The 16,047-nt window shown below is 45.6% G+C and overlaps 1 protein-coding gene across 3 annotated transcripts in view; it reads left to right on the forward strand.

The window, feature by feature from the left end:
* Brp (ELKS/RAB6-interacting/CAST family member bruchpilot) overlaps positions 1-16,047 on the forward strand; it is a 59,919-nt gene that overhangs the window by 6,275 nt on the left and 37,597 nt on the right. For all 3 annotated transcript variants that reach the window (XM_076906891.1, XM_076906893.1, XM_076906894.1), the window contains exon 2: positions 14,839-14,988. In XM_076906891.1, coding sequence (XP_076763006.1) covers positions 14,839-14,988 — 150 coding nt within the window. The remainder of the gene's footprint in view (positions 1-14,838; positions 14,989-16,047) is intronic.

Below are 16,047 nucleotides of genomic sequence, written 5' to 3' on the forward strand. Positions count from 1 at the left end.
TCACGACCAGAACTCAGACTGATCCCTTTTCTCTCTCTCTCTCGCTCTTTCCCCTCTGATCCCTCCGGTTGCAGCATCTGGCACTTGTAGTTGGCAATAAGGCGGCGCATACATTAAGTCGTGAAACGAAGTGCGTCGTAAGTCCTGTTTCTGGAAAAACGGATCCTGAACCTCCTCGTTAGCTATCCTTTTACCAGCGACCCCTATGTCGTCGGCTCGCACGAATTGAATACCGGAGGGATTTCGTAGCCTTTGCCAGGGCGTACGCGAGACAATATCGTCTGGAAATGGAAATTCGCTCTGGGAACATTATCGTGCTCGCTAAATCGTTCTTGTCCCTTTTTCTCGCAACGGTAATTCCTTCTGCGGAGGTAATGTCCTCGGTTATATCCTCGATCGACGTCGTCGCTGATTTCAATCTTTTATTGGTCGCCTATGACAGCAGTGAAATCGCAGTGAACTCGCAATGGAACGACACATTTGTACACGCGAGCAGACTCTTAAATTCCATAGAAGAGAATATGGTAGAAATAACGAATGCGAACAGTTTAATGGGAATAATTTGACAGGAAAAAGCGCTCCAGAATGCGGCTCCCCCTTTTCTGGAATCGATAACCCAGAAACCCGAATTATTTTTGTCTCTAAGTCTGAATTAGGTGGCCCTACTCGCAGCGCGGAAACTGCTGTGCCATTTTTACGCTCCTTAGTCCGCGTTTACCCCTTTCGCGTGGTTTAAGCGATTGCTTTAAGACCCGCGAACCATTGTGCTCTTAGAATTCTCTTCTCTCAAAATAACCACCGTTTCCCCAGCCTCCACTTTTAATAGAAATCCACCGTACGCTGTTGGCAGAACAGCATCCACTGAACCGATCAAACTTCTCGCGGAACCGAACAATATTAATTCCAATTTGCGAAACACTTCTAATGGCGAATTCTAAAAAATGCTTGACTATAAAAATACCTTCTTTCTACCTGGGAAACTCTGACGCAAAGATGGAGGCATCGCGCGTATGCAGGAAGTTAATAGTTGAAAGAACAATATCGCAAGTTTCACCAGGGCAAAACAATCATCCCCTCGCGCGCAGAGGGTAGAGCCGCTCGCGAGAGTGTCGTGGAGGACCGCGTAAAGTGCGGCGCACACGTCCGTCTATATCGATCGGCCTAAATATATCGAGGCGGATTATTAGCGAGAACCTATGCCACGCGGTCTAACTATGGCACGACCGCATTGTTCCACGGGGTTACAGAGTAAACGTGTCTCTCGTGGTCTTCGAAAATGAATCGATCGACCCGGCCCAAGACCCTCGCGCTCCCTCGCCTACCGCTGTTATTCCTACCGATAACGTTGCTTACCCGCCGTTTAATCGCGTTTACCAGTCGTTACAACTTTCATTTCCACGCTAACGCGATCACCTTGTAACCCGCGTCTGTTCTTAATGGCCACGATGGAAAAGTATGACTTGGGGCAAAAAACCTTCCCGAGCTACTCGTACTCGTACCGTCGATACCTTATCGATAAACCGTTCGCAGTATCGCCGCGTAACGGGGTGCTCTCTTTCCGAGTGAAACTCGGAACATTCCCTTAAACTGTGTTTCACCACCTGACGCAGCAAATTTCCAGCACGGAATATCGGTAGAACGCAATATTCTTCGAACGAAGAGACCCTAATACCTACTGCCTGGAAGATTTTGTTATTTTAATGCTTCATCTCGTCATTGAATTTCGCAAAAGTTTAGGGGACTTTCTAATATTTTATTGCAATGTTATATTAATATTTTGTAACAAATTGTGTCTGTAGAATTTTGAGGAACTTTGTTACTCCAGCGTTTCGTAACGGCACCGAATTACGCTCGAATATACGTACACGGGCATTGTGCTTCTATGTACGGTCGTTTTCAATTGTAGCCAGGGTAAATTCATTCCGCGGGGCCGACGTGCATAATCTTTCCGTACCGAGTACGTGTCATCCCGGGTAACCCTCTATAAATCATGCTTTGAAGGCATGTGCGCGGTAGCTGCAGGTTTAATGAGGAAGTGACTTCTAGCGCGTCAGTCTCCGTTATTTGTACACGGCCAGAGCTCGCGGTGGCTTGCTTAGACATTTGTCGTCCCTTGGAGGTTCCCGGTCTCAGACGTGCATCGAAATTATTATTACCGGTTCCCTGACAAACAGCTGTCGAGTTCAAATAAATTTCTGAACGCTGGAAGCCCTCGTACATCTATCGTTCTAAAACCTTCTTCGATACTGCTCGAGGAGAACCACTGTCGTTGAACTTAGATATGAAAAGTTGAATGGAAGAATTAAAAAATTCTTAACCAACAATCACTCGAATAATTATACTTTTTTCTGTATTATTGCTGCGTTCAAAACTTTAGACCATATAATGTAATATCGAGGCAAGCTAGCGTGAAAGATATACGGTTTGGAAATTTGTAAAGTAGAAGCGAGTAGAGGCAATGGCGGGTGTGTAATGAGTGGAAATATAAAGTGAAATCATTGATCACGAAAAGAGAAACTTGTAATCTTTAGAGGTTGGACGAGTGAAACTACTGCTCGAATGAATTTACGTTCGTATGGAATATTAGGTTGGAAAATCTGTAGTTGTAGTATTAATTCTACAGTAACTCGATATCAACTAATTCAGAAGCGGCTGTATAGTTTAGCACGGTAGAAAGTTGTTTCGCGTGGAAACCGGGTAAGTACACTGTTCCACTCGGCCGTTCAATTAGAGGGAAATATAAGAGCGCCTGGAATAGTGAGCACTCGAGTATATTTAGAGTCACCGATCTATTTCCGATCTTCGAATGTTTTCGCAGTTAATGCCACGAAAAGATAACTACGACCAAAGCGGTGATACAACGGCGGTTCGGATTAATCCTCGATATCGATTCGGTAATCTATGTCAGATTACTTAATGGGATGACCCCCAGAAGCTATTTCCGTGTATGTCAGCTATCGGAGGCTCGTGTCTAAAATCGATGCGGAGCCGTCCCGATCTGTCGCGTGGACTTGATGCATTTCTACTCATTTTTTCCTATCCCTCCTTCGCCCTTTCTCCGTTTTCAGTGCCCCTCGCGGTCGATTCAGACCCGATAAGGGGGTTGGTACGATGCAAATGCATCGAGCTTAATGCTTGACAACATGCCAGCAGCTCGATAACAAACGTAGCCACCATTTTTCTTCGCTGCTCGCTCGATTTAACGTTCGACGTATCAATTTGGAACGTTTCGAGCTTTAAAATAGCATTTAGGGACGTACGAGCGTGGGATTCGATCGTTTAAGATTATCGTCGAAGATTAATCGCTTCGCTAACATTCAGGAACGTTTGATATTTGTTTTTCCTGGTCCGACAACCGCACGATGCGTCCCACGTTCGATCGGCAATCCTTGTTCCGCTCAGTCCCTTCCATCTTCTTCTCTTCGACAACAGATAGACGAAACGAAGGGCCAACATGTGGCGCGATAAGATAGTCGGAGTCGCAGCTGGTTCCCAGTTTTTTTTTTTCACTACCATTCGCGAGGTCGCGACAGCCTTTGCGCGATTCATGAGTTTGGCTTTTTTCCGATAACGCGAACGTCGTTCAATTCCACGGACAGGGGGCGGACGGGGTTGTTTCTGCCTCGGAACGGAGCCATTCCGGTCATTGTGACTACGATCGTCGAACGATTTCGTTCGATGTTTGAACGACCCGCCCGATCGATTCGCCGCGAAGAACCTATGTTTGCTCGCTTTCAGCGAAATCGTAGGAAATGTTTTACGGCAACACTCGGAAAGAGCAAATATTGTTTTTTCGGCCAGCGCGTTGAATAGCCGAACTAAATACGTGACAATAGTTAGGGGCAGTGGAAAGAAATAAAACAAACGGGGAACGTTGCACCAATGCAAACCAAGCGTGACGTACGTGCGATGACGAAAAAGTAGTGTCGACTGAAATTAAAAGTTGGCGCGGAAAAATTTATGAGCCGCACACCCCCGCGCGATAGTCTTGCAACACGACTGGTTACGTGGAAACGATGGAGGAGAAGCCTTTCAGCTTTGCGCAGGGGAATGCGTAACGCTATTTTAAAAAGCGTAAAATTTTACAATTTTAAAATTCACATGTAATACACGTATATCTTTGTCGTAAATATGCCGCGCTGTGCTGCTTGCCGTTTTAATATTTGCATTTAAATTACAGCAGATGTGGATTATGATTGGAAACATTCTAGACCAGAGGATATATATTGTGCTGATATATTAAAAATGTCGCCAGCGAGAGATAAACAATTTATAGCAGGTGATGAAGGTTCTGCTTGGAAGTACAGCGTTTCAGCGTCAAATGAACCCCTCGCGCTCTAAACATTTTTTCAAAACATCGACCATCCACTTTCCTACGCTGCACATTTTGCATTGTAATGCATACTAGGCACGCCTCCATATCGGAGCACAATGGAGTTAGAAAGTGTAATATGTATGAGCGTCCCAGCAGCTGAGTCAACAGAGTCTAAAGGGTTACCACCAGTCGAAAGGGTTTCCGTAGGAATTTTCATCGAAAACTCGAAGTCGCGTTGCCTCGCGCAACGCTCCTTTAACACTCGAGTATAAATCGCCGGCAGTAAGTATCGTTTGACCAGCGATTGTACTCGGATCTCGTACGATCGGATGCACGATACCGGAACACACACAGACGGGATATCAGACCCGGTGCGATAAGCGCGATTCGCCTGGTGTATCGGTCGATCTGCACGAACGCGATTTTTGCTCGGGCCAGTCACGATCGACGGGCCAGATACAGTTTCAGGCCACACCATTTTCCATCGAGCAACATAATTACCGTTGCCACGCGTGATGCATGGCCGCCATTTCTCGGCTGTAGCCGCGAAACGACGATTTCGGCCCCACGGCTGCTCTGGTCAGCCTACCACCCTCCGGATCGGAGATAAAACGGACCATCGGTGCGTGTTTGCTCCTCGTTTGTTTCCTCGACCGCTCGCCTAAACGGTCGCATCCTTTTTACTTTCGCACGAATAAAATTATATTAAACGAGAGGTAGCGTGTAACTACAGAAGCGTGAACGAGAAATTCACACGTGAAATGTGTTACTATACAAAGGAGGAATCGATTGCTTTGTCAATTTGCAAATTTGTTTAACGAATAATACTCAATAGTAATTGTTCATGGATATTAAGACTCAACGAGGCGAACGAAGAAAGAGATACGGAATCTAAATGAACTAGAATGAGGGTGGCAGGGAAAGAGAGGATGATGACGGAGCAGAAGCAGAGGCGTTATCGAGCGACAGGAACTAACTCCTACCTGCTCTGTCTCTCTTTCTCTCGCTCGCTCTTTCCCGTTGTTATTCTCCCTCGTTTTCCCCCGACGTCTCTCTCTCTTTCCTTCAGGCTCTTTGGCTTCCTCCATCCTTCTCATACTTCGCTCTGCCCTCCTCTTATTTTCTCTCTTCCGAACTCCAACAGAGCCTATCGTACTCTCTGCCTTCCTACGCCATTCTCCATCCTTTTTTCCCCCTCGTTTCCTTTCATCCGACCCGTAGTATCGTTCACCTACTTTATCTCACACCTTTCCTCCCACTTCACTCGACCGTCTCTGTCTTCCCTCGGTTTCTCTTGCTTCCTCGCCACGTCCCCTTCTCCGTTTTTCTCACCCCCCTGGCGCCACCCCTTGCGCTCATTCTTGCTTCCCTTTTCGTTTTTCTTCTTGCCCACACACGATTCTCCCGCCCTTCTCGCCCAAGGAAGAAGTCTTCCCCCATTTTTACGTGACCCTGTTTCTCTCCTCCTCTCGCCAACGCTCTTTTTTGACCGCCCCTCTACCTCGCCACTGGCTCCGCGAAACACCCTATTTCCCTGTTCCATCGTTTCCCACCCTGATGCGCCCTTTCACCGATCCTCGTCGCGTCTACTTCGTCAAACGCGAGTAATACAGCGTCCCGAGGCTCGCGTTCGTTCTTTGCCAAGCAAACCTATCTATTTAACCACCGATTTTTTAAAACTTATTTCTTTTCTTATTTTTCGACACTTAAGGGATGAAATTGGCTGAAAGTTAGGGGTGTTAAGGAGTCGTTATAGTGATTTATATAATAATAAGCTAGGATGCTATTCGTAGGAATCTTTAATAGGCCTTAACAGGAGTATTTTCTTCTGGATGCACCACCTCTCTTAATAAAAATCTAGCGAGTAACATCCTCCAAAAGTATTGACTTCAAGGCTCATCTCATGCTCCATCACGAGATTTATGCCATGGTCGAAGCGTGTGCTATTTTTGGGAAACATCTTTAGTTCTTTCTACCGTCTGGGTGGCAAAATTTATCGTGAATCACCTTCGATACCGTATCAGCAGAGTTAATCCCACCAGTCGACGGAAAATTGAGGACAATCGCGTCTATTTTCGAGGTCGAGATACTTCCCTCGTGAAAATTTCATTCGCGAGCCCCGCTGACAGGTTAGAAATTGTTCGGCACCCCGAGGAATTCTTTAATTTAATGTTTACGAGCAACTAGATCCTTGGTCTCCGGTGGGAAGGTGGAAACAGTCAGGAAAATGAGATGGAGATCCATTTGGGGTTGATCGTTCATCGTGAAAATTGGAATTCCAATTTCCATTTAAGAAAATTATTATGCGACCCGGTTAGTAATTAAAGTTTGAACAGCGTGAAGGCAACTTCGAAGAGCATTACGTGTTCGAAGTCACTGTATACTAGGAAACACGACACTGACGGGGGTAACTGAAATGCTTCTTTAATTCATCGAATCGGCTCGCCCCGATGGCGGAGATAATCTCTGCGTTGATCTACTCTAACAAAACTAAATGGAATTAAACGAGAGGGTGCTTCGTTAAACACGGCCAGCCCCTCTCGAAATAATTGTCTTTCGCGATTAACGAAGCCATCCGCGGAACGTGAATATCTCGCTGACTATTTGACAGCTGTTCCACTGTCTCAACGTTGCGTTCCACTCGAAACGAGCAGTGCAATTTCACCCCGCTTAACGTGATCACCCTTGTTTCGTCGTGATCTCACCCCAAAGCGTTTCATACACGTTCAGATTAGCGTCACGGCGCACCAAGCGTAATATCTCACATTGTTACGCATATATAAAAGTACCCAAGGGCGCAACCCTTGAACCAAGAACAATCATCCAACACCAATTAAGTTTGCATCGAACAATTCCCAAAATCCCATCGTGGATCAACCAGGAACACCACAAAGTCGAGAACAAAATGCACCAAACAACTCAAGACTCGAGTCAAACTAACTCGAAAGTAGAATATACTTCCGTCACGTCACGTTGTGCAGCGTCTGACGAAGTCACGACTTGGGGCCACTTTAATTGCTCGAATACCTCGGAGGACGTCTGGGTTTCCGGATGGTCCCCAAGCCGGATGAGTGTTTCGCTGCCTTCGCCCGTCTGTCCTCGGCTGGAACACCCGGTGGGCTCGTCTGAACCGAAACGGATTTCAGGACACGCGAACGACAAAGGCCGTCACGGTCGATCGATACCACCAGCTTCGTTGACTTCGACAAAAAGGGGAGAGGAGATCGAGGGGCGGCGGCGGGTTGCAGAGGCCAACAGAGACTTTGATGGAAGACTTTTTCACGGCGGAACGGGCCACGATCGTCTAAGGTTCGCCTCGATGGATCGTTAAAAGCCCCGTTAGCAGAAGTTTCCGAGACTTCTGCAACTGGAAACCATCTCTGTTCCTCAGTTGAATTTTTTTTTTTTATGAATGAACATCAGTTTTCTCTTACCACGATCGTTCGTTTCGCTTGTCGTTAGATCTGCCATTTTTTTATCTTACGCGATTTCTGCGGATTTTAACAACCGCTCAATTAGATTCTGTGTAATGCATTTAGTTTTTAATTAGCTATTCTTATATCTGGTTCCAAAGCGAGTCCATTTTTTTGTATTCTGATGTTCACTCAGAAACTACTCTTCGCAGAATCTTCTTCTTTTAGCCGCTGGGTACGTGTACTTAACAGATATCGTTCATTCTTAGCATGAATTAACGCAGATATTGCTCAGGCTATTCTTAATCTGATTCCACGAGACTTGAAGTAGTATTTAAGAGAGACCAGAAGTTTCTTTATCCCAGAATTGATTTAGCAACGTAGAATTAACGGAACAAAAACTACCCCCGGTTTACCTTTCCTTAATTACACGAATCGCCAGGCCACCACGCACCGCGGAACCCGATATTACAACGCAAACGTAGAAACCAGTCTCTGGTTTCTCGGGGTCGTCGTACCTTAGATCGATCTTCCGGCTAGGAGCGAGCTTTGCCAGGCGAGGTCGCCGTAAAGGCAGTTTCCTCTGGCACGAAACGCTGGTCGTTCCTTTCGTGACGTGGTTATCTTACCGTTAAGACTGGTTCATGATCCCCTCGTTGCCCCCAGTCCTCGAATAAAGCCGAGCTTTCACATGCAGAAACCACGAGGATTGAGAATCATCAGATTCTCATACGCCAATTCGATTGTGTTTCTGGCAACAGCAATTTTCAATGCCTCTACCAGCTTCCAGTATTCAGCCTTCGAGTCTCGTCTGGTTTGGTAATTTTTTTCTTGGATTTCTATGGAAAGGAAAGGTCAAGATGTAACAGTAACAATGAATTATCAACGAATCAGAAATCTGACAAGAAGAAACGAAGAGATAGATTGAACAAATCTTGAGAGGGGAGAAAGATGTTGGAGGATGATTAGTTTTACAGCAAACGGTTTGCGATAACGTAAATCTTGGTTCGCAATCTCTCATCTTCTTGAAAGCTCGAATAAAATCGAACACACGATTCTACTCGCCACTTTGGTTGCAAGCATCTCTTGCAAGACAGTTTTACGCTCTCTCAAGCATCGAGTTTTACGACTCTGAGGTTTACGCTGCTTTCTTAACTAATTGTTTGTTACACTAGGAAAACGAAGAGTGAAGATATGTAAAAGTAGATGATTATTTTTAAGAGACGACTTATTCACAGACAAAGGCGTACACCTTGAGTTTTTCACGCAAACGCGTAACTTACGTCGAGTTTCATCCCTTCTCCATACGTTTACGCATCGATTTCTCCCCGCCAGCCCCATAAAAATTTTTTTTCCTCCGTGTATTGGTCATTACTAAGGGAACCATGCAACCCTCAAGGCCACCGTGCTCTCACCCTCTAGATCCCACAGTATGTCGCACGCAAGAACAATTCATTGTTGTACCAATCGTACCCTTCCATTCTTAATGACTCCTTCCTTTCTAATATCGATATAAAGACTGTCGCATGCTCAGACTTTCTTTGAAACTCTCGACATCATAAGCCTTGATAATGTTCCCTTTAAAAGCAATGGACGTCACCAAATTTTCATCACAGATAAAAAAAAAGCATGGAAAAGTTATGTTAAAATTGCGTCATTTTGCGCACAGCTATTTGATAAAAAAGCTACCAAAATGGAGGCAACTACGTTATGCATACAGTATTAACCCCTTAAGGCACAAGCCCATGAAACTCGCGAGTTATGACACGTGAAAAATTTATTTGGAAAATATATTATCGACTAAAGTGGGGCATGAATAATGCGTCCCGATAATTCACGCTCCGGTGAAAATAACAAAAATGAGATATAAAGTAGCCTGAGAAATTACAAATTGATGCGAGGATGATAAAAAGACCGCGACGGGATTCCATATAGATGCAAATCAGAAAACGATTCCGACTTTTACCCCAGGGTATAATATTTAAGGACTCTATATTTGCTGAGGACGGATCGAGCGATGTGTCTGCGAGTTATTGTCAAAAAAAAAAAGAAAAAACCGGGTAAAGGCTTCGCGACTTTTCCGCGAGGACAGACGAATCGATCGACAGGATGTCGCTAATGCTGGTATCAGTATTATAATGGCCGGTTTAAAATGGGACACGGTGACGACCCACATACGAATTCGGAATGGGGTCAGAGAAAATCGCCGGATTTAGGTCAGGGAAATTTACATCGCCGGGACCCGACGGTGCAGTTTTACGTTTCGCCCCGTTGTCCTTCGCGTTTGACGTCATCGATTTCTGCACGCGTCACATCGTTACACCCGGGGAATTTTATAGTCGCGAGGATAAAAGAGGAGAGAGAAGAGGATGATACGAAACGAGGAGGCGGCTACGACGAATACTCTGCCCGGTACGAAACAAGACGGATTGCCTGCATAATTTATAAGACTGGCCAAAAGGGTACCAGCGGGCTTCTGCGATGCGATCGCTCGATTTGATTATCTTTTATTTACGATCAAACGATACCAGGCCCCGATACTTTGTTCCACTGCTGCGAACCGTTCGAGGCCTCTTTCGAAGCGTTCCACAAAATTTGTCCGCGATTGTAAAAACACGATAAGCTCTACTTTCCCTTGATTTATCCGGCGATAAATTCACGTTACCGCGCGAATGGCCAGAGGTCCGTTTCGGCCGTGCTTTATCACGTTTTATGGCCACGAAAAAAGGAAACACCGTCGCCAGGCTTCCTGTGTTGTATACCTTTGTCAGTTAACAATTACGATAATGCAAACGAATTACGCTGGTGGCACGTGCGCGCATGTCTAATTCCGAGCTATTTACGAGGGCGGTGTGTCATAAAAAGGGGGTGGAAAAATATTTAACACGCACGAGCCAGCGGGAGAGGCGGAAGAGATCGATTTATCGTGCAACGACCCTGGAAAAATCAAAGAGTTGCCGGTAAAGCTCTGTTGCTTGATAAAAAAAAAAAAAAAACACGCCACGTTTTGCGACCCATTTCGTGTTTGCTTCTTGGAAGCTCGTTATCGCGTGGCGCTGGCCTCGTGAAAGCCTTTTTCGAACAACCTCCTTTCTTGAGCTTTCTGTTTTTTATGACACAGAAATTTATAGCGATGTGACGCTGCCAGAAGTGCCTTGATTAGAGGCATAAGAATTTTACGATCATGCAACCTGAAGCCGAGCCTCTTGCTTTCCACAGTGTGACGTTTAGCCTCGCGAAGTCTAGCGTAAATAGATCCTCCAAAAGTCAATGAAATTAGGGAAAAGAAGTTTTCCGTAACAAGATTATTACTCTCTGTTACGTGATACAACATTCAAGCCTTGTACAGTTTTTAACTAATTTATTTATTGCGTATAATTCTTCGTTACGCGTGCATTTACGTTAAACGAGAGGAATCCTATTAATTTCCAAACAATCTGATTTATATAACATACGTGAGATAGATGTTAAATCCTATAAAAAAAAATCCAGTGAATGGGAAATGCAGAAATTTATTATAATACGCGAACGATAAGCGATTCGGAAGATCTTTCTCAGATCGTATCGCAACAGTTTCTCTCGTTTTTAAAGAAAGACAGTGCTCGTTGCTCATCTCTATTAATCAGAACAGTTGGTGTCTATTTTCCGTCGTGGAACGAGTTGACCGTTTTGGCAGGTGGCCGTTGCCGCATTAACATTCCAAGACCGTGGACGGGATCGGTTGTTTCCGCGACGAGGGCTACACGCGGCGTAAGGAGGAACGCCACGGTGAGATAGGATTTACGCGATCGTTAATAGGATCTCGTCTTAAGAGGGGCTTCGTTTAAACTTTAAACCCCCGCTTCATCTTCGTTCCTCCGACGGTCTCGTTGCACCGCTCGATATAGCCAGAGTAAACTGTGTCGATGGACGATACCGATCGCACCCGTGAGAGAACCCAGGGAGAGGGAGATCGGGTTCCCCGAGCGTCGAGGGTTAATCGAGGGCTAATCGTTTCGAAACCAGAACATGCGACACCCTGTACACATCGACGCGCAGAGCGATCGTGGCTACCTCGAGGGTACCGCGACGGATCGTTTTTCCCTCGCGTCCACTTGGAAACGTAATTCCTCAGTTTCGGTTACCGATCTGATCGTCGAAATCGTATACTCGCGTACTATTATTCCCTGCTGTTTGATAATCGTATAATAATACGTACAAGCGTGGCACGACCTTACAAATACAGTGAAACATACCTATTTATAGTATAAAATGTGACAGTTCAAGGTTTGATAACTTTTCTAAGATTATTTTATTATATACTGGAACTCTAAGAAACAGAGTACACGTAGAGGTATTTGGTACTTTATCACAGCTCTTAGATTAGCGTGTCAAAGAGGTGGCAGAGGAGCTAAGGCTTGTCGATGGAATAACGATTAGCAATGAAAATTGGGGCGATAAATGCGATGCAAGGATCGGATAAATGATGGTAGAACAGAGGAATCGGGGCAACGTGTGGGAAGTAGGGTAAGAGCGAAAGGGGGAATTCGGTCATGGCTTGGTGGTCTGATTTCGTTATGGGGGTGACTGACGTCACGAGCCGGCGGGGAGGACCTCTCGACCTACACACCCTCCGTGGCACGTCGTTGCTTGCTCGTACGCGAAATCAGGTCGATCGTCGCTATTGAACGGCTCCGCTTCCGGTCGAGCATCGTCCCCAGCGTGGCCTTTGGCTCCGCGGCGACGCGGCGCGAACTTTGTTAACGCGTAGGAGAAAAACTGAAATTGCGTTCTCACCCTTACACCTGAACGTCCCTCGATGACGCGCTTCGCACCCCAGCTACAACTTTTTGCTGACCAACCTCTAAATTAGTTTCATCCTTTGTGCGTACATGTAAAGATCATTTTTGATCGCCAATCTCGCAACAAAGATACTAATTTCATTTGACAAAATTTCCAAAGGCGCCCTACTTGGTATTTGTATTTCTAATGACCCCGAGATTATCGAAATGGACTATTCAACGTCGATAAGATATTTTTAGCTGCAAAGGTCGTAGAGTTGGAATATTAAACAAGCTAAACGAAGACGAGCAAAAGCGAGCCATACGACGAACGGATCAACGTCGTGGAAGTTAATCGTTTGATACGAAGTTAATTAAAGGAAGCACGTATTAATCATATCCCCCTGGGTACTGAACTTGGAAAATTCACGTAAAGTGGTGTTAATCGACTTGACCCTTGCGTCTCAGCCTGGCTCGCGCGTACATTTTTATCGCTCGTTTAAATTCGTCGCTGGACGGGGTAGTTATTCGACGATTAGTCAGAGACTCGGATGGCGCGCTCGAAATGACTTGGCATTTTGTTGTACAGCCGTGATGTGCATGCCGAAACATGGAGTATCGTAATCATCCGGTTCGCAGGGCGTCTTTTTCGTCAGTCTGTTTCCTTTGTCCGACTGCCGTCGCGTTGTCGTCATTAACGATGCCTAACGAGCTAGACGAAGGCCTTAGGACAATATTCACGAAAGCGTAGTTGAATGAGAGGTTCAAGCAGAAGACACGGCCGCCTGCTGAGGGCAGGGACGAAGAAATTCAACGAGCGCTAACAATTTGTCAAAAACTAACAGAGAACAGGGAAGGGGCAGTAAGGTTGTACGAATAAAGAGGTAAACCAAATACAAAACAGTTACGTAAACGTGCTGAGAGATGATGAGAACTTCCATAAAGAAAATTATAAGACACTCCGCGCAGAGTGCTTTCAGAAAGGAACACCCCTTCAGAAAAGATATACGCGTAATTTAGAATTAAAATATCTCTGAAAAATGTACAACCTCGAAAAGGTTATATAAAGGAGTGCGCGAACAGGGGAATTCTATGGAAGATTCTATGGAAGATTCCAGAGGGAGACGGGAAAGGAAATGGGGGTGGAAGCGCGCCGGATGTGGCGTAAAAGCTTTCTCGAGACGCGAATCCGAAGGGTACGCGCGAGACGATCGAACTTCCCTTAGAAATATTAACTTTGCCCGAGTGTTTTGCACGCTCCCGGAAAAAGCTCTTTCCAGACACCGATACCACCCTCTCAGACCGTAATCGGCCGATTTTCCCACCGTCTAACCCGTTCCACCGATGCAGACAATCTTATTTTGTCCGTCTCGTGCCGTTCTTTCGGCAAACAGGGCGAATTTATGCCAACCACGTCTCACAAACTGATACCATCGAACCCTCGAAACGAGAACCAGGAGATACTTTTCAATGTTGTTGAAACTTGGTAGAAGAAACGACTCGCGGACGGTGCACTCGAATGCCTAATTTATTCGTTGAATGAGTATGCTTTTTGGGTGACTACAAATCGTAAGAAAACAAGGAATATTGTTCCTTTCGTTCTCTCCATACTTTTGAATTTATTTTGCAAGGTGTTTGAGTGCTTTTTGAAATTGTCTTCAGGCCATTGTAAATATAGAGACATTTTCTTATTTGTCTTTTTATTTATGCGGAATATGCATATTGATTATAAAAATAGTTTATGGTGTTTTATTTAATAATAAATACTGTTTGATTTTATCGTGCTACGAGTTCCGTTCCAACCTGTAGGAAGCTCGAGTATTTATTTTAAATTGAAACAGCGGACACAGTGTTGCGGAAAAAAATTGCGAACTTTTCGCTCGCGACACGTTTCCATCGACCCGCTTATCAGCTTCATACTCGACGTAGTTTCACGTGGCACGAATGTACAATTATTTTAGTCTAAAGAAAAAGTTGACTCCTTTATAATTCCGTGTATGCAAATCGTTGGGAAATAGAACGATCTCTGCTTTATAATTTTAACACCCAGAGCAGCGAATCACGTCCCACTGCGATCGCAGCCGCGAGATAACCACGGTAATGGTAAAAAATGGGTAAACATTCCGAAGACACGAGATTTGTTCGAAAACTCTTACGCGTGCGACTCGTGCACAAACCAATCTGGTCCTCCGCAAGATGCAACGTAAATATCGAATTCCATTTTTGCGAAACGTACACTCATTCCCGATTCTGAAACTGTACACGCTTTCCCCTTTTCCGTTCCTAGCTATCAAACAGATAACCAGAACGCAAACGGTCTTTGAAACGTTTCGTTTGTTCCCTGTTACAGAAACAAAGTATGATGGTTCGCCAACTGGAAGAGGAGCTGAGAATGCGGATGCGGGGGCCGAGCGTCGAGATCCAGCAACAAATGGAAGTTTTGTACAACGAGAACGAGCATCTGACGCGGGAGATCGCCATACTTCGCGACACTATCAAGGTAAGCCTGTCAGCGTCTAATGAAAAAAATGACCGGCAATTTTTCAAGCCGCGAGACTCCGTATTCAACGTCGCACCGAAAATGGCACCTTATCTATCCTTCCCGCTCCAGTTCCTTTTCGTATCGCGAGCACGAACGGTATAATGTTAAAAACGAAACGAACCTGCCGGTTTCGCGTTTCCAGTCGCGCCTTTTCCACGATACGATACGTAACCCTGAACTTGCTCGTTTACTCGAATCAGAAAATTGTACACCCGCCTCTGTCCAGGAGATTCCTCAGCGAGATGTCGTCTGACAATGCGTAAAGAGAAGATTGGTCGCGACCCCAAGCTCGCCAAGCGTCTGCCCCGGCGAAAATAATGAATTTCGCGAGAAGAAAAGGTCGTCGTTGGCTTTCGTTCGGATTGGAATTCGCCGGATGAATGGCGTTCACTACTGGGGGGATCATTATAATCGCGAATAAAAGGTAGAGGAGGCGAGAAACGGGAGCAAAGGCGGAGGAGCCCAGCTCGCGAATTTCAAAACCTACGGGCATCCTTTAACCGTACGACCTCGTTTCTCCCGTTACTGGCCCTCTGTGTACCACTGCGCACAATCTGCGAGGTCCAATATCTGCCATTATCCGAATCGTGCGCTTTTCACGTACGATTATTCTTCCATCCATTTAAAGGAAACACACTGGGTATAATGATTTGAATCGCGTCCAATACCTTGGAAACAACTCGCGTCTAGCAAGTTCTGCTCTGCGAGCGAACGATAACACGCGATATGCGTGGTTTTCCTCGCTGAACAGCATCGCGATCCTCAAGTTTGCTCAGCCCCCCTCCCCTAATAGAAAATTCGCAGAATCTCTCTGTTTGATGTTCTTTAAGATTTATGGAGCCCAGCTTCAGACTCTTTCCAAGTTGCTGAACTGTCGTTAATCTCCGGACGATCTAATTTCAGCCAGGATAGAACGCGTAGTCCAGTGGCGTTTATTGATCCAGCGTCGCGGGGAGGGACGCGTTGGATCGCGTTTTCGGCGCCACTGGGTAGCTAGCTTGGGCTTAACGGAGTTAT

Source organism: Xylocopa sonorina, chromosome 15, assembly GCF_050948175.1.
Source record: "Xylocopa sonorina isolate GNS202 chromosome 15, iyXylSono1_principal, whole genome shotgun sequence".
Lineage (NCBI taxonomy): Eukaryota > Metazoa > Arthropoda > Insecta > Hymenoptera > Apidae > Xylocopa > Xylocopa sonorina.